General features: G+C 42.1%; 1 protein-coding gene across 3 annotated transcripts in view; it reads right to left on the reverse strand.

The window, feature by feature from the left end:
* SPATA13 (spermatogenesis associated 13) overlaps positions 1–23,547 on the reverse strand; it is a 165,767-nt gene that overhangs the window by 81,301 nt on the left and 60,919 nt on the right. For 2 of the 3 annotated variants that reach the window (XM_066369140.1, XM_066369141.1), the window contains one exon: positions 5,653–7,332. The exons of the other annotated variant lie outside the window; for it this stretch is intronic. In XM_066369140.1, coding sequence (XP_066225237.1) covers positions 5,653–7,167 — 1,515 coding nt within the window. In that variant the 5' untranslated portion in view covers positions 7,168–7,332. The remainder of the gene's footprint in view (positions 1–5,652; positions 7,333–23,547) is intronic. 3 annotated transcript variants of the gene reach the window in all.

The raw sequence follows: 23,547 nt of genomic DNA on the forward strand, positions 1-23,547 counted from the left end.
GTCTACTACCAGCAGGGTAAAGTCCAAACTCCACAGGTCCAAGCAGGGACCTTCCTAACTATGTACAGACCTAGCTCTCCAATCTTATCTCACTTCTCCACCCAACCACCCTGTACAAGAGTTATGTGAGCAGTATGCAATTCCCTTAGCACAGGGGTCCCCAAACTTTTTACACAGGGGGCCAGTTCACTGTCCCTCAGACTGTTGGAGGGCCGGACTATAAAAAAAACCTATGAACAAATCCCTATACACACTGCACATATCTTATTTTAAAGTAAAAAAACAAAAAACAAAACAGGAACAAATACAATATTTAAAATAAAGAACAAGTAAATTTCAATCAACAAACTGACCAGTATTTCAATGGGAACTATGCTCCTCTCACTGACCACCAATGAAAGAGGTGCCCCTTCTGGAAGTGCGGCAGGGGCCGGATAAATGGCCTCAGGGGGCCGCATGTGGCCCGCGGGCCGGGCCGTAGTTTGGGGACCCCTGCTTTAGCACAACAGATTAGCCTCTGTGGGCACTTCTTATTTGCAAAGCTGAGTGCTAAGTACTCAAGCATCACCTCATTTAAATTCACAGCAGCCCTACATAATAGGTAGGTATCTTACAACCCCCCAGTTTACAGGGGAGGAAAATAAAGCTTAGATAACACCTCTGGTTGGCTGTGTCCCTGTCTACACTACCCGACTCCTCCCCCATGTTCTTAGAATTGGCCTGGAAGGCCCTGTGGCTCCTCAGCTGCTGTGCCCCAGCATCCCCCATCCTAATCTTTGAGACCCCAGTTAATCGTTCTTCCCCAATTACACCATTCTTCACCCAGAGTTAATAATTCTTTCTTTGGAACTCCTGTGCTACTTTGTACATTCCTCATTAGAAACTCATATCACACTATATCATAATATAAATATTACCTGTATCCAGTCCAATCTGCCAATTAGACTGAGAACCCATGAGAATAAAGTTTTTTTAAAAAAAACTTTCTTGCCCCTATGTCCAACATATAAATGTCCTGCTACGTAATAAATGAACAAAGTATGTATGCTATTATTTATTATGTGTTGTTTCATTCACTCCTGTTCCTTCCTTATATACAGCTAGTGCTCAACTTACGACCACGATTGGTTCCGACCAGTCGTAACACGATTTGGTTGTAAGTTGAGTAGGCTATATGTACAGTACTGTGAAATGATGTTATAAAAATCTTTAAGTCAAAGACAAAGACAATTTCCTCTTGGTAGACATCCTGGGAGAGATTTGATGAAAAATATCCAAGACACAAAACACAAATTGCTGTACCGAGTCTGGGATAACAGTTGAAATGGTACATGTGGAGATAGTAGTGCTGCCGGAAGCTGGTCTGCACTGTCGTACACCCAGCTGGGCAACGCTTGCACTGCCAGACGCGGAGCAGTCGTGGCTAGCGATTGTGGTCGTAAAGTCGAATGGTCGAAAGTTGCATAGGTCATAAGTCGATCGATACCTGTATTCTATTTCAGAGCCTTATTACCTGTCAGCTCTTATTAGCAATATGTTCCTGACAGCTTTCCCTCTTGTCATCTTTCTTTCCAAATCTCTGCTTTACCAATGGTGAACTAATTCTTCCAAAACATAGTTCTGAGCCTGGCTCTTCTCTGTTCAAAAACATCCTCAACTCCTCAGTGCTTACCAAGTAGCACACAGACTCTTTACTCTGGAATTTCAGTGTCCATGATGTGGACTAAATGATGTCATCCCAACCTGGATCATCACCCTACACCAAACCCAATTAGGTCACTTCCTATTCTCTCAAATCACATAAAACCTCTGCACATCTGACCGCCAAAATGCCCCATCTTTCTCTCCATAACTACCTGTAGAAATCTCATCTTCAAATTGGATTTGATCACCCTTAGTAAGCATTCTTGAATTTCCTACATGGGTAAAAACTACAACTCTTCTGAAATCCTACAGCATTATGGTTTTACCTCTGTAGTGGGATTTATTCAATGCTGCATAGTCTTGCTATGACTTCAATACATCTAAGCTCCTCTACAATTTCTTGGATACCACCTCTTCTTCCTTACAGAGCTACACTCAAGTGTCTTACACTTGGTAGGTGCTAACAAATGTAGTATAGTGCATTACCAAAATAACATAAATGTTAAGTGATGGTATAACCTAACTCATGCACTTAAAAAAAATTAATGTAAAATCAAATTAATTGAAGAACTCCATAATCCCCCATATGGCTATATTATACAGTGGCATGTTAAAAACCAAAGTTGGAAACACACTGACCTTAAACTAGCCCATACCTTAAGAAGTCATGTCATCATAGGATGGAAAAAATCATCTAAATGGACAGTGAACATCACAGAGTGACAGCCAGTGCTGACTACTAGGCAAGGTGTTTAACATGCATCATTTCCTTATTCTTTACCAACTCCAAGGAAGACGAAGCTATGCCACACTACACCCTTGAGAAGACTGAGGCCAAAAGAAGTCCAACAGTTTGCCCAAGGTTGGGGACCTATTGAATGACAAACCAGGACCCCAACCAAACTAGAAACATGTACCAAAAGATCAAGGCCCCTGTGAAGGAGTTACAGTAGATTCTCATCATTTACAAGAGCTTCATCTACAGCAGCCATTTTCAAGTGGTGCACTGCAAGAATTTTTAAAATATACAGTACCTGCTTAGTCAGGGATACTGGCCTCTCTTTTCCTTCAGATTGTCAAATTAAAAAAAAAAAAAAAAAAAAAAAAAAAAAAAAAGACAACAGCCAACACAGCAATAGTCATCTGGTGTGAATGAATCAAAATTGTGCCTTTTTTTGGTTAGATCAGCAAAAAATATATTTTTGGTGTGCCCCAGAATCTTAGTAATTAGATTATGTACCATTAAATGATAAAGGTTGAAAATCGTTGATCTATGGCACATTCAACACTCCCACTAACTACTGAATCTATACTGTATAATGAAGGGCAGGGTCCCTTTACTGGTAACCCCATGCAGATGACTCGGCAGGAGAACCAGCAGTAATGCTCAATTCCTGTGCCTGTACCTTCACAATGTTCAGGGAGCACCATGGGTAAGTAAAAACGCTCCACTGCGTGTTCAAACTAAGTAACAATTTTAGGGATTCCTTCAAGTGACCTTTGTTTTTACGCAAGGTTTACCACTAGGTGGCAGAAATATAAGGTTAAGGAGGTGAATTTTCTACAATGAAATGAAGATTGCTTGACATTTTCCAACTCCCTTTTGCAGTAATATAAAATCTTGTTAAACTGCTTGGAGTTCTAAAACACATTTTGTCATTTTCAAAGTGGCTCGCTACAAATAAGTGATTCTAAACAAAAAATTATTTTCCCTTACTGAAAATTGTATTATGATATTTCAAATTATCATTAATATCCAGATGTCAACATTTTTGTACTCAGCATTAGTCACATCTTAAACTAGCTTTAAATATACAAGTAGAACAATGTTATCAATATTTTTAAAAACACATTACATTAAGATACAGTAAAGACTAAACTTTTAATTTTGTGTAATGCTATACAAGGTAGACAAAAACTACTTTTAATCCATGAAGGCTAGAATTCTTGTATTTTGCAAGGTTTTTTTGTTGTAGTTGTTGATTTTATTTGTCTTGTTTTGTTTGTACTTTGTATCTAAATGTCAAAATAAAAGAGAAAATCTGGGACTTCTAGCCTCAACTGTTACAAAATAAGTTTCTGTTGTTTAAGCAAAATAAAGTTTCAGGTTATATTTTACAAGTTATATTTATCTTCACATAAAAACAAAGAGTACCAATGTATAAAATAAAAATTGGGCAAAATTATCATATTTTTCTCTTTTGACATTAACTTTGGAAGTACAAGAGGAAGTTTGATGTGCTATATAGAAACTTTGAGGAATGCACCTTACAAATGTGATGACTCTCTTGAGGCAAATTTGTGGAATTATCTACCAACATGTATGCAGCTTTAATACGTTGTGTTCTTCTGCTTTCTGTCTTTGGTAATCTCTTGTGGGTAGAAATTAAATCATATATAACTAAGAATAGCAAATACACATGTGAAACTATATAATGGTCAAACCACCCAGGGAAGTAACTAAGTTAGAAACCAACCCTCACTGAATAAGCACTACAGAATAAAATATCTTCATGATTTTTTTTACTAATTTTGATAAACAAAATATTAAATTCCCACTTTAATGTAAAGAACCCTCTAGACCTATGCAAATCTTTTTTGGGGAGAGGGGGGTAAAGGGGATTCCAAACCATCGGTGTGGTAGTTCAGGGTGTTTGGTGGAAGGAATTGTGCGCTGCATCTCATCAACTAGGAAGGCGTGAAGCCCAGACTGGGTCAGGCCTTGGCCAATTATATAAACCAAAGTTTGCAGAACACAAATGTCTTCCCAAGGCCCACAACAAGTCCTGTGTCCCCACAACCATCCCACCAGGCTTCTTTGGAAATCTGCAGATGAGCAAATGGTGCTCAAGCACAAGACCCTGGGAGACATACTGGCCCTGAGGTCTCATATAACATAGAGCCACAAAAAGTTAGGCCAAGTCACTGCTCTGGCTGCCCAGGGATCCTCAGGCTGATTCAGATTTGCTGAAAGATTTGCGATAGGCTTTGCTTTTTTCTAAGTCTCCTTGAAAGCAGCCATTAAAAGTGGACAGTTCAGAGACTGTCCTGGATTGCAAAAGATGTGGCATTATCATTTATTGGCAGCATGAAGCCAAAACTGAGGTCCTCTCAGGGATCAATGGGAAGGAACAGTTGCTAAGGGATTATTTTCTATAGCAAGCACCAACTGACATTTATAAAATAGTCTAGAAATATATGTGAAGAATAATTTGCAAAATACACACATGGATGCATTTTCTTATCTTTCAATTCTGTAAGGTAATATATTACCAAATGCATTTATAAAGTGAAAATTATACAGTAAGGTATAGTTGTCAGGATGCTTGACGGGATATGAAAAGAACATTTCCTTGACAGTTTTCAGTTGATTCAATTCATGAGATGCTTATGTTCTACTCTAAAAATAAGTACAATAGCCATCATGAAATTTTCTTTGAACCATCACTGCTCAGGGTTTGATAGTTATCAAATGGCACATTCCTAATTCACTCCTAGGAAATAAAACAGACAGAACATGTAAAGGTCTCTTAACACAAAGAATCTCATTTCTATGCACTTGGTTGAAAAGGATACAGAAACCATTTAAAATATAAAAAGAAGACATCTATGAGTAATAATAAATGTTTCAAAAATCAAAATTATGAGAGTCCTTGTTAGCTTCCTGGAGTGGAAGGAAGGTCTTTTTCAACGCCCACCCCACAAGCTAGCATAGTTGGTGCTCAATAATTATCTTTTGAATAAATAATGTGTGGTAAGTGCTATCTCCATGAATGTCCTACATTAGTAATTCACTTCAAAAGAGATAAAAATGGCCTTTGAATGTGGTAGACAGCAACTCAACAAGAATAATCGTGATGGATAGCATAGAGCCCGTCTGCTCCTGTGGCAAGTTAAGGGAACACATCTGTGTCCATGGGCAACCTCCAGCAAGAATGAAGGGTGGCGCCATCCCAAGCACCCCTGCTGCAGCACATCACTTCCAAGAAGTCCCTGCCATGCCCTTACCTCCTCCTTCTTTTCTTCTGGACCGGAAGCCCCGTCGAGGTTGGGCTGAGCTTGGCTGCTCGAACTGTTGTCTTCACTGTCTTTGTCACACGTGGCTTGCACTGAATCTGGGAAGGACATGAAACCTTCTGCCCTTTCCTCACTGTCCACTGAACTTAAGGACAACGCACTGAAATTGTTAGGACATGGGGCACTTCCTGTACCAGGGCTCTGAGAGGTAGAGGGTTTGGGGGTGGTGGGCCTCAGCGGTGTGAGAGGCTGCTCGGGTCTCACTGGCACCGGGCTGCCAGGTGTTGGTTCAGAGGCGTCCCTTCGCGATCCTTCCTGCAGAGTGGAACTTGGGGGCAAGCTGCCAGCGCCAGGACCGCCGTCTGGGGCCTCAAGAGGAAACACCGCGGTGTCCACGTCCAAGTGGGCGCCCCTGCAGCCAGGGGCGGCGGCGGCCCTCCTGCGCGCGGGCTCGGTGCTGCTGGACGCTCGGCGCGAGTAGTCGTCGTGCAGGAGGCTGCGGGGCGCGGGCCGCTGGGCGTCGCCGGGGTAGGGCCCCGCGCCCTTGGGGCATTCGCGCTTCCAGGCGGTGTCCGCGGCGCCGCTCACCAGCCTGAGCACCCGGTCGAAGTCCTTGGCGCGGATGGGGCTCCTCCAGCGCTTCGTCCGCCTCTCGGCCGGGCCGAGCTTGTCCGCGTCGGCGGAGCCGCTGCTGAGCGTCCGCCGGGGCCGGGGGGCGTCGGGCGCCCCCCGCAGCTCGGCCAAGTTGCAGGCGGACTTCCTTCTGAAGGAGCTCTTTTTGAGGAAGTTCAGGTGGTCGGTGCTCTTGCTTTTCCGGGGGGCGAGACTGGCACCGCAGCTGCCCGCGTCCCGGACGAGGACGGCACACACAGGGGTTTCCAGGCCGGGGGGCTCCGGGCCCGCGCACTGCGGCTCCGCGTCGCGGAGGCTGATCCGGCCCAGGCCGTAGGCGCGGCGCAGGCTCCGGGAGCGGTGCACGCTCCTCGGGAAGGCGTTGTCCACCTCCTCGGGGTCCGAGCCCTCGGGCGCCGGCCCTGGCCCCGTCCCCAGCGCGGAGAGCCCGCCCGCCGTCCCTGGGGAACCGTGCCTGCCTGCGGGGGGCCCCACGGCCCACCCGTTCGGGAATGCTGGGCCCAAGTTCGTCCCAGAGGCCGCCTCCTTGGCTGCATCCGGCCCCTCTCGGTTTTGGATTCCTTGAAGGACGGAGGACTTGAGTTTTTTAAAAGATCCCATCTTCCGAAAGGAGGCCAGAGCGTTCCAGGTGGAGGAGTGCCCCATCAGGACCACGGAGCGCGGCCGCTCGGGGGTGCCACCCGTACTTTTTCGGCTCGCAGACAGGAGGCGCACGAGCTTGGCCGGGCCCAGCCTGGGATCCTGGGCGCCCGCGTCGCCGCTGCACCCTCCGTTCTGGCATGCTGGGCTAGTCACCACAGGGGAGTCTGTCGGACACGGCACGGAACGGGGGATTGCATCAATGCGCCCGTGGCGGTTCTGGGCTGTTGTCATGTTCCCGCGGCTGGGAGCCAGTCGCCACAGGGCGGCGCAGCTCAGCCCCACGTGCACAACTGTATCCACAGGCCCCAGGTGCAGACATTTATCTTCGAGGCTGCTGCCCGCCTGGCTCTCACACCTGCTTTGCACATCAGACTTCTCCTCAGTTGCAGCCACTGCCTGCAGCAGAAAACAAAGCACGGTTTAGCCATTTCCCCCTCAGAAGAGACTTTATGAACAAGAACTAGTTCTTTTGATTAATAATTATTGCTAACGGACAAAAAGGCATGCCCCATAAACGGGCTGATCAAAGACAGTTTTAAATTAAAATTTACTTTTTTTCTAATTCACTTCACAATAAATTAAAGAATACAATTACTTTAACAACAACAACAAAGATAATTATGGGTTGTGCATTCAAAAAATGATAAACTCTTGAATCCACTGAAACTTGTTTAAGTAAAAGTTTTTGAAAAACTGCTGGAATGAAATAGTCAAGGCATCATTCAAGATGGTCTTCTCCTTGTTTAAAAAAGGAGAAACTTTTAGTTTCAAATAATAAAGAAAACCATGTTTTCAAAATGTGTCACAGTGCTATGTCAACTTAAGTTTAACACAGCTAATATGCAGACTGAGTGCTTAAACTGATGCAAGGAGTTGTGATGGAGACCAAAAGATTTTCAGCTGCTTACTGTATACTGAATATCCCCAAAGTCTAAGAGAGCTACAAAATGCTACATGCACATAGGAATGGAAGGAATCAAGCTGAGGTTGCCTTAGGTGGGCTATGTGAAGGAACCGCATTTGTGAGGAGCTTCTGTCAACAGCATTCTCACTGGAGTGAAGAAACACGAGGATAATACTGAAGTACTAGAAATTCAGAAACAAAAATTCAAATTAAATACCACCCCTTCTTCCTTTCTCACAATGCCCGGAAGCCCACCGTGCCCATGCTGTCTCACCCAGCGCCCCCACTACTTAACTCTTCCTGTCAAGCCAAGTCCTCCGCAGCCTTTAATAGCCAGCTGAAGTGTCACAATCCCCTGTTCTCAATAAATGACTAGTGAATGAATGAAGAAAGGAAGGATTATGATAATAACCATAGAAGGCTACCATTTATTAAGGACTTACTATATGCTAGGCCCCAGCACTAAGTGCTTCAAAAAGAAAAACATGCCACTGAGTACTCATGCAAACCTAACAGGTCAATAGAATGACTTTCATTTTATAGGTAATCAAATGGATGCGTGGGCAGGTTAGGTAATCCGTCTGGTGATCCTGCAGCTGCCCCTCCAAAGCTTAAGCTCTCCTCCACTGCTTCAAATTCACAAACAAACAGAAAAGTAGACATGTACCTCAGGTGTCTGACTCCAAGTTCTGTGTCTCATGACATAACCCTGACTTAAGTCAAGTCCCTGAAGTCCTTATGATACCAGTCAAGGCCATTACCTCCAAAGGTAAAATTCAAAGCAGAAGACGAGAAGGAAAAAGTTATATAAAGACCTTGAGGATAGGTCCCAATTTAATTTAGCAGAAGAAAATGTGACTTCATGCAAAGAGATCTGATCTGCTTCTTCTCTCCAAATTCTCAAGTGGGTTCATTTTTATTTGTTCTTATATCATGCCCAATTAGGAGGGATTCTCAGGGGCAGCCATAGTTAAAGGGCTGATCTATTTGAGACCAGGCACATTACAGAGACTTCAACCTCTGCACCCTTTCTGATGTTTATTCACTCAATGCCAGTAAATCAGAAGCCTCGTGGGGCTACCATTTGCTCTCTGTAGTTTAATGTTTTAATGGGACAACTGGGGGCCTGAAGAGCTGTGGGTTGCATTTGAATTAGTCACATTAAGCTGGGTCTTGAATCACCCTGGCACTGAGACTGAATGTGACATCTAACCAGTTGTAAAATGAGTCCAACACTGAGCAACCCCTGTTCATCTGTACATACTCTGGGAGACTGGAGATTGTAGTAAAAACCTTTTTTCCTTTTTTTTAAAAAAAGTTTTTTATTGATTGATTTTTAGAGAGAGGAAGGGGGTAGAGGGGAGTGGGAAGCATCAACTCATAGTAGGTGCTTCTCATAAATGCCTTGACTGGGCAAGCCCAGAGTTTCCAACCAGCAACCTCAGTGTTCCAGATTGACACTTTATCCACTGCGCCACCACAGGTCAGGCAACTTTTCAGAATCTTGAAACAAAGCAGTCAGTTTATAGAGAGTCCAGTCCAGTCCCAAGCACTGACTGGCTACATATTCTGTAGTAATAATGGGCTTATTATGATTTGCACTGGTTACAGAAGAACAAACAGGATCCCTATTGTGTAACCTGGTGGACAAAGACAGATCACTGACACCACAGCTAGAGGGCACTAAGAGATCTTTTATAACCCAGGAGGAAACTGTTCAACTCACCCTAAGGGCTACAGGAAAAAGCTTGATTTAATGTTGGGTAATTTGAGAATGTTCTATGGAAGACACGAGACCAGGCCTAGGTTCTAAACTCAGTATTATTGTCACATGAACCTTGAGTAAAGTCATTTTAGGAATCAGTGCTTCAGTGCCACCTATAAAAGAAGAGTGCCAACATTTGTGTATTATCACCAAGTAATCAATTCACAAGTCCCTGTTGTGCACAAAGATCTATGCAGGCCCTGTGATGAATTCAAGGGAGTGACAAACTGATGACCCATTCTAGACGGGAAACTGCCATGAGCAAAGGAAGGGGCAGGAATATAGGTATGTTTGGCAGGCAGTGCAGTATATTTGGGTGACTAGCTGTCCCAATTAGCCCAGAGGTGAGAGTTTCCAGGATGTGGGACTCTTCATGGCTAAAACTGGAAAAGTTTTTGGCAAACTGGGATGACTGGCCACCCTACAGTAAGTAAAACAATACAGTTGAAAGGATGGCTTGATGTAATGTAGTAGTAGAAATTAAGGTGACAACAGGTTTAAAAGAGCCTGCATACCATTAGTCTAACACTTTGAGATTGTCTGCAGGTGCCACCTTCTTTAAGGAATTCCTTCCTGATCACCCCTCAAATGAATTAGATCCCTGATTCTGTGGGTTACAGACATCTCCCCAAATTGCTTTACCCAAACCTATTACAAATATAGGTTTATAAAGCTGCCTTCAGAGCACGACTGTGAACTCTTAAACAGTAAGAAAGATGTGCTTTGCATACTTAGATTAAGTTTATCCCGATGTGACATTCTCTTGTCTTGTATCAGTTCTCCTGCCTTCTTGAGATCTGTACCAAGGTAAGGATTCATTCTTATTTTTTCCAATGTGGAGATGGAAATTTTTACAATACTAAAAAAGTCTAAGTATTCACGTCAAACTTATGTTGTAGGGTACAAATCCAGTAAAATACAAGCAGAAACTCAGTTTCTAATTGGGGCAACATGCTTTTTAAAAGACCATTGACTTACTATTTCGTTCATGTAGCTGAACAATGTGATTGCTGTGTGCTACTTGGAAAGAAACTGAAAATCACGGAAGAAAGCTTTTCTTGGAATTTCCAAGTAACATACCAAGTTGAATTATTTAGAATACTTTAACCTCTATTAACAAGGGTTGCAATTCAATCAGTTGTTTTGTAGCAAGTCTTGTAAATTTTGGGAGCTCAGCCAGAGATGTTTATGAACAAAACTACAAGAAAGAATTTTAGATGGGAATATTGTGAAATCCATTGTCTACAGACTAGATTTTGGGGTGTATGAACTTTAGAACATTTTAGTCATAATAAGAATTCTCTGAAAACAACTATGACCAGTAATTTTTAAATAAGAACTTGTACTTGAATTTTGAAATTCAGGAATATATACCAAGTTAAATATACATACAGGAAGGTTTTTGTAATATCTGGGTATAAATTACAGAAATGCAACACTGAAAAAAACAGAACATTGAAATCTGAAATTCTAAAAATGTGAAAGTATAGATCCTTGAATCACAGCACTGTAGGTTATGGCCCTAGGGCACATCTAACCTCTGACTGTAAAGATTAGGACACTGGGGCCCAGTGGGTCTGAGACTTATCCATGGTCAAGCACTACAGGTGAAAGCACAGTAGGCTGGGAATTGAGAGGGACCAAGTTTTGACCCAGCAGTGCCACCTACTGGCCAAAACCTGATGGTGATCCTAGACCTGTGATGGCAAACCTATGAGACGCATGTCAGAACTGACACGCATAGCCATTTTTGATGACACGTGGCCGCATACCAGAAAAGTATGGGGCTGCATGCCGAAAAGGACGTTTCATCCTTGGCTCCTGCATGGCCAGGTGCAGGAGCCGAGGATAAAACATTTGCTGTAGTGTAGACACTCTGTGCAGAAGGTCTGTAGGCCAAAACAACAGAACTCCAGCACAGAGCATCTAGTTCTGGGACTTCTGGTTAAGCTGCTAGGGGATCTTGACCTCACAGCCGGTGGAGCAGGGAGCAGCAGAATGCCATGAGGAACGCATCTCTGGGGATCCTGTGATCGCTATTATCAGCAACTACATAACCACAGCAACCATCATCCAATCTACTGTTCTGGGGTGTCGTGGATTTCTAATTGACCATCATTACTGAGATAAGTGAGGGAGAGGCTGGGAGAGGTGAGAGCCTGTGCTATGGGTGCCGTGTCCCGCATTAGAAATAGCGGCAGCCATCTTAATTTACATAAGCTGTACCTTGCATAATTTCAAGGCAGCATCTGGGCTCAGGTGTTTGTCGACTTGAGGTCAAAGCTTGAGAATCTGGAAAGGTGCCACTTGGAGAATCAAGAGGAGTGCCACTCGCCTGACTTGTGGTAGCGCAGTGGATAAAGTGTCAACCTGGAACACTGAGGTCACCAGTTCAAAACCCTGGGCTTACCGGGTCAAGGCACATATAGGAGTTGATGCTTCCTGCTTCTCTCTCTCTCTCTCTCTCTCTCTCTCTCTCTCTCTCTCTGTGTGTGTGTCTCTCCTCTCTAAAATGAATTAAAAAAAATAAAAAAAAGAGGAGTGCCACTATAAACAGGAAATTTGGAGTGCCTAGAACTTATTACCAGACACTTTTAGCACCCTGAAAAATATAGCAATGGTTTTACTCACAATTTTTCCCTCTACGTACTTTTGTGAGACCTTATTCTCAGCGTTAAATAATATCAAAACCAACAAAAGAAACAGACTGACAGATGAAGTTAGTAGCAGCACTTGCTTGGGCTTGAAGTGTACAAAATATCAACCTTCAATTAAAGATTTAGTCAATGAAATTCAGCAACAAAAAAACTCACTAATAGGCAGGTTAGTTAAAGAATTCCCTCTCCCCCTCACGTATCTTAGTTCACGGCACCCCACACAAGTTAAATAATATCAAGTCCAACAAAAGAAACCAACTGACAGATGAACAAAGAAGTCACTAAGTTAAATAATTAGTTTTTGGTTTATTAAATACAGTTATATATTACAAGTATACATTTTTGTTATTTAAACTATAAATATCACGAAATTATGGTTTTTTTCTCGAAGTGACACACCACTTGAGTTATGCTCATTTTTTTGGCGAATTTTGACACACCAAGCTCAAAAGATTGCCCATCACTGTTGTAAGGTCGGTGGGCAATGGAGGAAGGTCACGTGGGTTCCCTAGCCAAGAACTTTGGCTAGGACTGCCCACAACCAAGCGCGCCCAAAGAAACTTCCCAGGAACCCTTTGGAAAAAAGAGACCGTCTGCCAGTCAGTGAGATTTCACCACGTCATATTAACTCAACCACCCTAGGGACCCTTTAAATATCTCTCACTCGGGTCACACCTTGCGACTTCCCTGGCCTCCATCTTTTCTCGGGGCTAGGGAACCTCGTCAGGCGGGAGGTGCTCTGTACTCAATAAAGCCTTTTATTATTCCACACTTCATGGTTCTGGCCCCTTCCTTCCTTCCTTCCTTCCTTCTCGGCGGGGAAAAATACCTTACAACTGTCCTAGACTTTCTTCCCTTAATTAGTCACCAAGTGCAACAGAGATCCTTGTTCAGTGTGGGCTGCCTCTGCCTTATTTTCAACTTTTAGGATTTTCACTTTGATGACTGCATTAGCTTCCGAACAAATCTCCTGTCTTCTAGTCTGACTCACTACAAGCCAACCACAGTGTCTTTCTCAAAATGAAGATGGATTCGTGTCACTTCATCTAGTGTCATAAGCTGCCTTTGGAGACGACTAGATGTCGAATCACCTAAGCCTAGCACACAATACAGTGAGCCTTTCTCATACTACCTTGTTTGCTCTCACAGCTTTTCTCTAGCCATCTTTGTCTCTCTGTAGTATAGGGAACTACAATCCCCAGGCTCCTGTGAGAAATGGCTTCTGGCTAGGTTGGCCAGTGACAAGCACTGGTGGGAGAGGCCAGGCTAGTTCTCTCTGTGTGCGCTGCTTCAGGGGCCTTTCCAGCAGCTGCTGAGCCTCCTCTCTGGCTTCAACTCCTGCTGGGCAGCTCCTCCTGCCAGGTAGCACCATGTCTGGCTTGAGCAGCACCAGCTCTTCCCTTTACCCTTCAGGATAGGGGTGATAGCCTCTTCCTGCTATTGCTCCTCTGAGTGTCTCCCTGTCTTCTCTTCTGTTTCTTAGCTGTGTAAAAATAATCCCTAGATTAATTCTCATTGCTTGACATAGCTAGAGATGTTTCTCTTTTCCTGAATGATAAATATGTGCTTTGCCTAACTTTCATTAATTCAAATCAACCTTTCCTTAGAGGAATTCTTGCCTTTCTAGCCAATTCAGAGGCCCCTTCTGTGTGGGCTCACAGCACCTCATGCATGCATATTTTAGCACTTACCATACTGCTCTGTAATTCTTGTTTCTCCACTCAACTCTGAAAAGGTTGAAGAGGTCAACCAAGGCAGAAACCAGATCTTATTTAACTCTGTTCTCAGCATTCAGTCAGTTCTGACTGAGTAAATGAGGATAACACTACTTCTTTGGCACAACTTAGGTGAGTAAACCTACCACTGGGGGCCAGATAATTCTTAGCTGTGAGAGCTGTCCTATGCATTGTAGGATGTTTATCAGTATCTCCAGCCACTGCCTTAAAATCATGCTATTAGAAAAAAGAATGCAAAATATAGACAAAACTCTGAAAACCATGAAAGTGAGATGAATTAGTTTCACAGTGATTTACTTGAAACTACTGAGATTTATCATTTTCAACTGTAAAACAGTGTTCTATTTATTGTTTGATGGTACTGATAAACAATTTTTTAAATGCTAATATTCTTAGTAGCTACAGTTTCCCGTGGCAAAAAGCTCAACTTAATGAATGTTTAGGTTCCATTATCACAATAATTGTATCTAGTTTTGTCAGTGCTTTTTCATACATTCAGTGAAAAAAAATTAATACAAGAAGGAAGTAAATACTGACATGTTAATAGTCACACCAACTGATCACTGTTTATCAATACAGATTATTTCATTTTAATAAGTAATCAATTTATTTACTAAAGGGTAGTAATTTCAGTGCTCAGATTTCAGAAATTATGAGTTAAGTTAATATGACAATTAAGACTTTTATAAATGTTTCATAAAACACTTAAAATATGGTTAATATTAATATTCAAATGGTATTGATTAAGATATCATTTGATTCACTTGTCTCAATGTTAATCAGCAATATTTGAATAAAAATATGGTCCTAAAGTACCAGTGATTATTAGGAAAGTGATTTTCTTCTATAAAATTATATATTCCCTTTAAAATATTTCTTCTCTAAAATATATCTTGGAAATATATACTTAATGCAAACCATAGCTTAATATTTTCCCTACTCTTGCCCTCATGGGGGGACGCACCTGGAGTGCCCAAATTGGATGATCAGGGAAGCTGTGTCCCCAGATCCTACAGGACACATATCACATAAGGCCACTCTACCAAGCCTGGGAAATGTAGCAGCTCTACCTAATATATAGAAACAAACACTGCCAAATGAGGAGACAAAGAAACATGTCCCAAATGAAAAAACAGAACAAAACTCAAGAAAAAGAACTAAACAAAATGGAGACAAGCAATCTACCAGATGCAGAGTTTAAAACACTGGTTATAAGGATGTTCAATGAACTTAGGGAAAGAGTAGATAAACTTAGTGAGAACTTTAAACAAAGAGATAGGAACCAAAAAACAGAGATAGAAAACATTAAAATGAACCAGTCAAAAATGAAGAATACAAAAATGAAGCATCAACGAGTTGGAAGATAAGGAAGCAGAAAACACCCAATCAGAACAGCAAAAAGAAAAGCCCCCCCTCCAAAAAAAAAGAGGATAGTATAAGAATCTTCAGAGACAATGTCAGGCACACCAACATTCACATCATGACAGATGCCAGAAGAAGGATTGAAAATCTATGTGAAAAAAAAAGTAATGGAAAACTTCCCTAACCTGGTGAAGGAAACAGACACACAAATCCAGGAAGTGCAGAAAGTTCCAAAGAAGATGAACCCAAAGAGTTCCACACCAAGACACATCATATTTAATATGCCAAAGGTTAAAGACAAAGAGAGAATCTTAAAAGCAGCAAGAGAAAAGTAGGTAATTACCTATAAGGCGATCCCATTAGACTGTCAGCTGATTTCTCAACAGAAACATTGCAGGCCAGAAGGGAGTGGCATGGAATGTTCAAAGTTAAGAAAAGGAAACACCTACAACCAAGATTATTCTACCCAGCAAAGCTATCATTTAGAATTAAAGGACAGATAAAGAGCTTCCCAGAGAAGAAAAAGCTAAGGGAATTCATCACCACCAAAGCAGTATTATAAGAAATATGATGCAAATATGAATAAAAATAGCAATAAATACATATCTATTAGCAATTACTTTAAATGCAAATGGTTTAAATGCTCCAATCAAAAGACATATGGAGGCTGAATGGATAACAAAATAAGATCCATATTTTGCTGTCTACAAGAGATTCGGTTCATATCTAAAGACACACACACACTGAAAATAAAGGGATGGAAAAATATATTTCATGAAAATGGCAACAAACCAACACAAAACTGGGGTAGCAATATTTATACCAGACAAAATATACTTTAAAACACAGGCTGTATAACAAGAAACAAAGAAGAACTCAGCAATTCCACTTGCAACTTCCACTTTTTGGAAGAAACCCAAAACACATAAATCAGAAAGACATATGCATCCATGTTTATTGCAGCATTATTTACAATAGCCAAGATATAGAAGCAACCTAATGTCCACCAATAGATGAATAAAGTGGTGCATATATATAATTAGAATATGAGCCATAAAAAAGAATGAAATCCTGCTATTTGCAACAATGTTGATGAGATAGACAGTACTGTGCTGGATGAATTAAGTCAGAGAAAGATAAATGCTAGATGGTTTCACTTATATGTGAAATTTTAAAAACATAAATGGACAAACAGAACAGAAACAGACTTTGATACAGAGAACATTTGACAATTGCCAGATGGGAGGGGTTGTTGGGGGACTGGATAAAAAAGGTGAAGAGATTAAGAAATACAAATTGGTAGTTACAGAATAGTCACAGGGAAGTAAAGTACAACAAAGGAAACATAGTCAATAATATTGTAATAGCTATGTATGATGTCAATGGGTAGTAGATTTATTGGGGTGATCACTTAGTAAGTTATGTAATGTCTAATCAATTGGTTATATACCTGAAACTAATATAATATTATATGTCCTCTGTAACAACTGGTGATGGAAAAAGACCTGATTTGGGGGGTAAATACTCAATATGGTGTACAGAAATCTGTATAATTTTGTTAACCAATGTCACTCCAATAAATTCAATAAAAAGGAAAGTAAATATTTAAAGTTAAAAAATAAGAGATCATTAAAATATTTTTCCTACTCTTAGTTCAAAGGAACTATTTTAACTTTGTCAAAATAAAAGTTAATTTGTATATCAATTAAGCTAGTAAAGTTTTTATATATATCACTTTACATCCAGGAAATCAAGGGTAAATGAATACATTCATAGTTGGGTTTAAGATAAGGTTCTTCATTTCACACCAAATATTGTCATATTGACCTAACACACACACACACACACACACACACACACACACACACACACACACACACACGTTATCTCAGTACTTGATTATCAAAATTTTTTCTTTTTCTTTCTTTTTTTTGACAGGACAGAGAGAGACAGAGAGAGGGAAAGATACAGACAGACAGAGAGGAAGGGAGAGAGATGAGAAGCATCAATTCTTTGTTGCGGCACCTTAGTTATTCATTGATTGCTTTCTCATATGTGCCTTGAACGGGGGGCAACAGCAGACAGAGTGACCCCTTATTCAAGCCAGCGACCCCAGGCTCAAGCTGATGAACCTTGCTCAAACCAGTTGAGCCCCACTCAAGCCGGCGATCTTGGGGTTTCGAACCTGGGTCTCCCGCGTCCCAGTTCGACATTCTATCCATTGTGCCACTGCCTGGTCAGGCCAAACTTTTTCATTAAGTCAGATGGCTTTCCAAAAAATTACAGAATTACAGATATATAACCCAAAGATACTCATATAAATATTAACAGTCAAAATATTTGACAATAGTAAATGCTTTACTTTTATTATACAGGTAATTGCAATTACATAAAATTTCAGTTAGAATAAATTACAGCTTGGGCATTGAGAGAAATGAAACACCATGGTGCTAAGTCTTTCTCATTTGCTAAACTTGACCATTTTATTTTCCCCTTTCACTTCCTGTTAGGTCCTTTTCTTCTTATTATTCATTCCAGTACCTTTCTTAGAACCTATTGAAATCAAGACTTTGACCAGCAACAGGAAATTCTAGTTTCCTACATTTCATGAATAGGTTGTACTTTAAAGGGTTTCTTACAGGCAATCCATACCCCGATAGACACTGTCCACCAAATTATCTTTGATAATATAGCTACCATTGAACTTAACCATAATTTATAACATTTCCATAGGAAAATGCACCTCGGATTCAACTGTGGGTTCTATTTCCAAGGATGAAGTTCTTTTACACACCCTCTAGTCGTTAATACCCACCACTCTCCCTCTCCTTTCCAACCCCAGTGTGCACATGTCATTCAAAAGGGGAAGGCCCCTCACCCGTGGACCGGGCCTCTTCAGGATCTCTTCTGTTGAAGGATGGGGAGGATTCTTCAAAAGAGCCAGTAGCTCTGGCTTCATTTTAAAATCTAACCATTTAAGTTAAGTGTTAACAAATTGAAAGTATACATAAAAATGTAACTGTGGATGAGACTGAATCATTGTTTCTTTGGGAAAGGTGTCAATTTCATTCAAGAATATGATTGTCTTGGCTTGCCTTATCTGGGTTACTAGGCTAACCCACATTCCTGTGGGTGAGATCAGGGTTTCCCAATGGGCATGGATGTTTGCTTTGTGAATATATTGTGCAGACAGTGCTAGTAGAAAAAAATGAGGATTTGCAAAGGTGGGCATTAAAGTTGGGGGGGCCGGGCAGGTATAGTGAGGCATGCTAGGGTAGGTCTGGGTCTCTGCAGCAGTAAGTATGGTCCTCTGCACCAGCGATTTTCAACTTTTTTCATCTCATGGCACACATTAATTACTAAAATTCTGCAGCACCAAAAAATACATATATTTTTGCTGATCTGACCAAAAAAAAAAGGTAAAATTTGGAATCATTTACACCAGACGGCTATTGTTGTGCTGGCTGTTGTCATTCTTTTATTTGACACTCTAAAGGAAAAGAGATCAGTGCCCCTGACTAAATAGTCAGGTGTTGCAAGTTTTAAAAATTCTTGTATTAACCAATGCATACCTGTTGAAAATCACTGCTCTATACTGAACTTCCCTGCCATTAGCCCAAGGTTCAGCAAAGTCCCAGCCTCTGAATCTCCCCCTCCTCCACTCCCAGTTTAACCCCTGGGGTAAAAAGAGGCTAGGAACACCTCAGGAGAGTTAGTGCCAGTGCCCTTCCCACCACTTTTCTCATGGTAAGATTGTAGCAGTCACCACTCGAGTTCACGAGTTCACGGTTAGGACAACTAACCTAATGCCTGCAACCGATGCCCAAACTGATGTCATCACAGAGAGTATGCCTCCCTGCACTTAGCATTCAGAGCAAAAAAAGCTTTCCAGATGGGTGGCCCTAATCTTGAAGGTACTTTGAAGGCCACTGGAGCAAAAACATTCCTGCTTGCTAGAGGCAGATTGAGCAGGGTCTGGAGCTGTATGTTATTGAGCTCATGGTCCCCAAAAACCCTGTCAAATGATCTGTGCAGCTTCTGGGACCAGCTTTTGGTTAACCATGTAACTGTCTATAAAAGTATATATTTGTGTTGTATTTTCTTGTTGTTGTTTTTTTAATTATTTTTTATTTATTCATTCATTTTAGAGAGGAGAGAGAGTGAGACAGAGAGAGAGAGAGAGAGAGAGAGAGAGAGAGAAAGGGGGAAGGAGCAGGAAGCATCAACTTCCCATATGTGCCTTGACCAGGCAAGCCCAGGGTTTTGAACCGGCAACCTCAGAATTCCAGGTGGATGTTTTATCCACTGTGCCACCACAAGTCAGGCTGTGTTGTATTTTCTCTGCATTTATTTTACCGCTGTTTTTTTGTTTTGTTGTTTGTTTGTTTTTTTGCACAAAACATGTTTCTAAGCATAGAACCCTGATTCAGAACACTGTATTTTGAGGAAACAAGATCAACATTTGGCTCAGTTTCCAGCTAGGAGCCAATCGGTCTTATCTCAAGGACTGTCATAGCAGCCCATTCTGCCATCACTACAGACAGAGGTCCAAAAAATGCATTTTTCCTGCTCTGTTTAACGAGGTATCCCACAAGCTCAAATCTGTGGTTCACATTTAAAGCAGTTGCTGAAATGCCTTAATACTGTGTAATTTAAATTGTCTTCTAACTGAACTGACATTTGGATATTGTTTCCTTGTGAGCCGTTCATGCCACTTGGCACGGCCAGCCCCCTTAGGAGACACACTGGACAGCAATGCGGGATGACGCCACCAGTGAACAAAGCCAGTGGTGACTGAACTATTGTTGATGAGCAGAGGTCCCCTATCTCGCCCCTCCGCCCATGGGACTGCTCCGCCGGGCTGGCAGCGGCTGCTCTGTGGCCACTTTGTTAGAAGAACAGGCTATTACGATGAGCCCATCCTCAGGGGACGTCGAACATAAAGAAAACTTCCTACTGTTCATTAGGAAGCCATATTCTCACACTCTTTCATGGCTCAGAAAAGCAAGCTGGCCCAGCTATGAAGGCAACCTGAGAGGGGCAGAGGGGCAGAATCTGGGGAGGAAGATTTAGAGTGGAAAACATCACCCGTTTGTTTCTCAGGCTTTCTCTGTAGGTACCTATTTCTCTGCATTTATTTGTCCTTCAAAAAGGGGGCTCCCTAGGAACTCAGGAGGGTGCCTTGATGGCTTCTTTGGAGTTTCCCCCATTCTTTCCAAACACAAATGTTTGTGGCCAGAAGCTTCCATGAGGTCACATGACCCACTCCATCATCACTTGGCTTATTTGTTTAGGGCCCTGCTATGAGGAAGGGCCCTGTTCTTGGCGCTGGACACAAAAGGTCTCATTGCAATAGTGAACAATAATACCAATTCTATAGGTACAGCCACTAGTGGCAACTCTCCTGATCTACTCTCTCTGCTGATCCACTACCTACCAGTGGGGCAGAGCATGTTTAAGAGACAAGCTATGCTAAGGAGCTGATCCCTTAGACCCTTTCCCCTATAAATACAGCCCAAGGGGAGTTTCCCTTTCCTCCTCTTGTCAGTGCTGACTTTCTCCCCAGTCAGGTGTCTGTCACTGTTAGCCTGTGGTCCTCACAGCCCTCCAACCTCAAACAAACCTCCAACATGGTGCCTATCAGGGTAGACCTGGCCTTGAATTTGGCCACATCATTATTCTCAGCTTCATTCACCTCTCACAAGCCAGAAGCCCCTGGATGCTGAACATCACGTGACTAGAGCATGCATCCGGCCTCGCAGCCCACTCACAGGTGCCTTTAACACAGAGCATAATAAGCTTTCAAATATGTCAGCCACTGGTGGGGCCTCATATGAAAGAAATACTATATTCTATCTTTTGTGAAAAGTTCAAAACCAGTTTAGTTCAGGTAGTGAAAGGAAAAAAAACCCCACTAAAGAAAAACAAAGATTTTAATATCTTAAACCAAAAAGAGGTGGATTCCTTTTTTTTTTTTTTTTTTGGCATCCAGAACTTAACAAGAATACAGAAAACTCAATTATATAAGAAAATAACTCAATTTTTAATTGAATTTATTGGGGTGTATTGGTTATATTTCCAAGTGTACAGTTCTATAGTACATCATCTGTACACTGCATTGTGTGTTCACCACCCCGAGTCAAGTATCCTTCCACCACCGTTTATCTCCCTTTGTCCTCTTCTACCTCTGCCCACTTCCCTTTCCCTCTGGTAATCACCATGCTATTGTCTATGCCTGTAAGTTTTGTTTGTTTTCCAACCAGCGTCACAACCCTTTTCCCTCTGACAGCTGTCAGTCTATTTGTCTTTCTCCAACTCATTTATTTCACTGAGCATAATCCTCTCCAGGTCCATCCATGCCATTACAAAAGGCAAGGGCAAGATGAGCCAGGGGTCACTTCTATGAAGCAACAGCCTATAAAAGGTGAATCCCTGGGCAATCAAGACATGAAACAGACTTGCCTTCTGAGAGTGAGGTTGCAAAGTACCCAGTGATGACCAGACAAGTCCAGTAGAGCGTCCCTCTCAGTAAGGTCGAACCTCACACAGTTACAGCTTAAGGCAGGCTAGGTGAGGGAGAAAGGGCGTCCTGAAGCTCAGAACCCCTGTGCCTGGGTTTTTACTTTGCCTTTTACTGGCTTTGGACACCTGGGCTCGTCACACCCCATCCTTGACACTTCCTTGAGAGTTTTTTGAAGTGTTGCTATAAGAAGCAAATCTACCATGAACAATATTCTCATTGAAATATAAATTATACCATAACATGACACCTTTCTTTGTGAAGTATAAACTTTGTAGTTACAGGTTACTAGAAAACGGAACTCTATACCACAATTTCTAGATGAAAAAGAAGTGAAATACTCGCCTGGAAATTTAATGGACTCAAAGCTTATCAGATATGCACCTGGACTTATGCACAAGTAAAACATCCCACGCGGCCTGTGAGAGTACAGAAAGGCACCTGCATGCACAGGCAACTTCTGTGACTAGGAAATAGAACATTCTCTTCCCTCGAGCCATCCTGCCAGTTCAGAGGTCATTGCCAGATGGAGATTGGGTACAGTCAACATGGTGAGGGACCAGCAAAGGAGTATCTGAGCTTGGATGTGAGGGAATGTGGCCTCTGAAACTAAATATATGTTAAATGTCTTTATTTCATTTTTAGTCAGCTCTATCTTTTCTCCATGCATATGGGTAATATATGCATTAGGACTCTTTTTAACCCTGACCATGAGTATCAATAACACATTACTCAAATTTTTGACATGTGGTATCTAAAAGTCAATTGTTCAGAATTTAAAACATACTGTGCTATAATTTTCTCCTATTATTTGCCCAATCCCACTTAATCCAGAATGTAAATAAACTATGTTGCTGGCCCTGGCAGGTTGGCTCAGTGGTAGAGCGTCGGCCTGGCATGCAGGAGTCCTGGGTTCAATTCCCGGCCAGGGCACACAGGAGAAGCGCCTATCTGCTTCTCCACCCCTTCCCCTCTCCTTCCTCCCTGTCTCTCTCTTCCCCTCCTGCAGCCAAGGCTCCACTGGAGCAAAGATGGCCCGGGCGCTGAGGATGGCTCTATGGCCTCTGCCTCAGGCGCTGGAATGGCTCTGGTTGCAACAGAGTGACACCCCAGATGGGCAGAGCACCCCCCCCCCAGTGGGCATGCTGGGTGGATCCTGGTTGGGTGTATGCGGGAGTCTGTCTGACTGCCTCCCCATTTCCAACTTCAGAAAAAAAAATACAAACCCCCCCAAAAAAAACTATGTTGCTAATAGCAATATGATTAAAAAGTAAATTAATAGTAGTTAATAAAAAGATAAACCTGATCTCTTTGGCTTGGGGGGGGGGGGTTCTATGGTAGCAGAAAAAGAAGAATTTTGTCCCCTTTCCAGTATGAGAAAGACCCTTTGCAATATTTGGAAATAGATGCCTTGGGCTTTGGCACCTTCTAATCTTCCCTTTTTTTAAATAAAATTATTATTATTGTTATTTATTTATTCATTTTAGAGAAGAGAGACAGAGAGAGAGAGAGAAAAGGAGGGAGGAGCAGGAAGCATCAATTCACATATGTGCCTTGACCGGCAAGCCTAAGGTTTTGAACCGGCGACCTCAGCATTCCAGGTCGACGCTTGATCCACTGCGCCACCATAGGTCAAAACTCACCTTTCTTTCTTTACTTTCATCCTC

Source organism: Saccopteryx leptura, chromosome 2 (genome assembly GCF_036850995.1).
Source record: "Saccopteryx leptura isolate mSacLep1 chromosome 2, mSacLep1_pri_phased_curated, whole genome shotgun sequence".
NCBI lineage: Eukaryota > Metazoa > Chordata > Mammalia > Chiroptera > Emballonuridae > Saccopteryx > Saccopteryx leptura.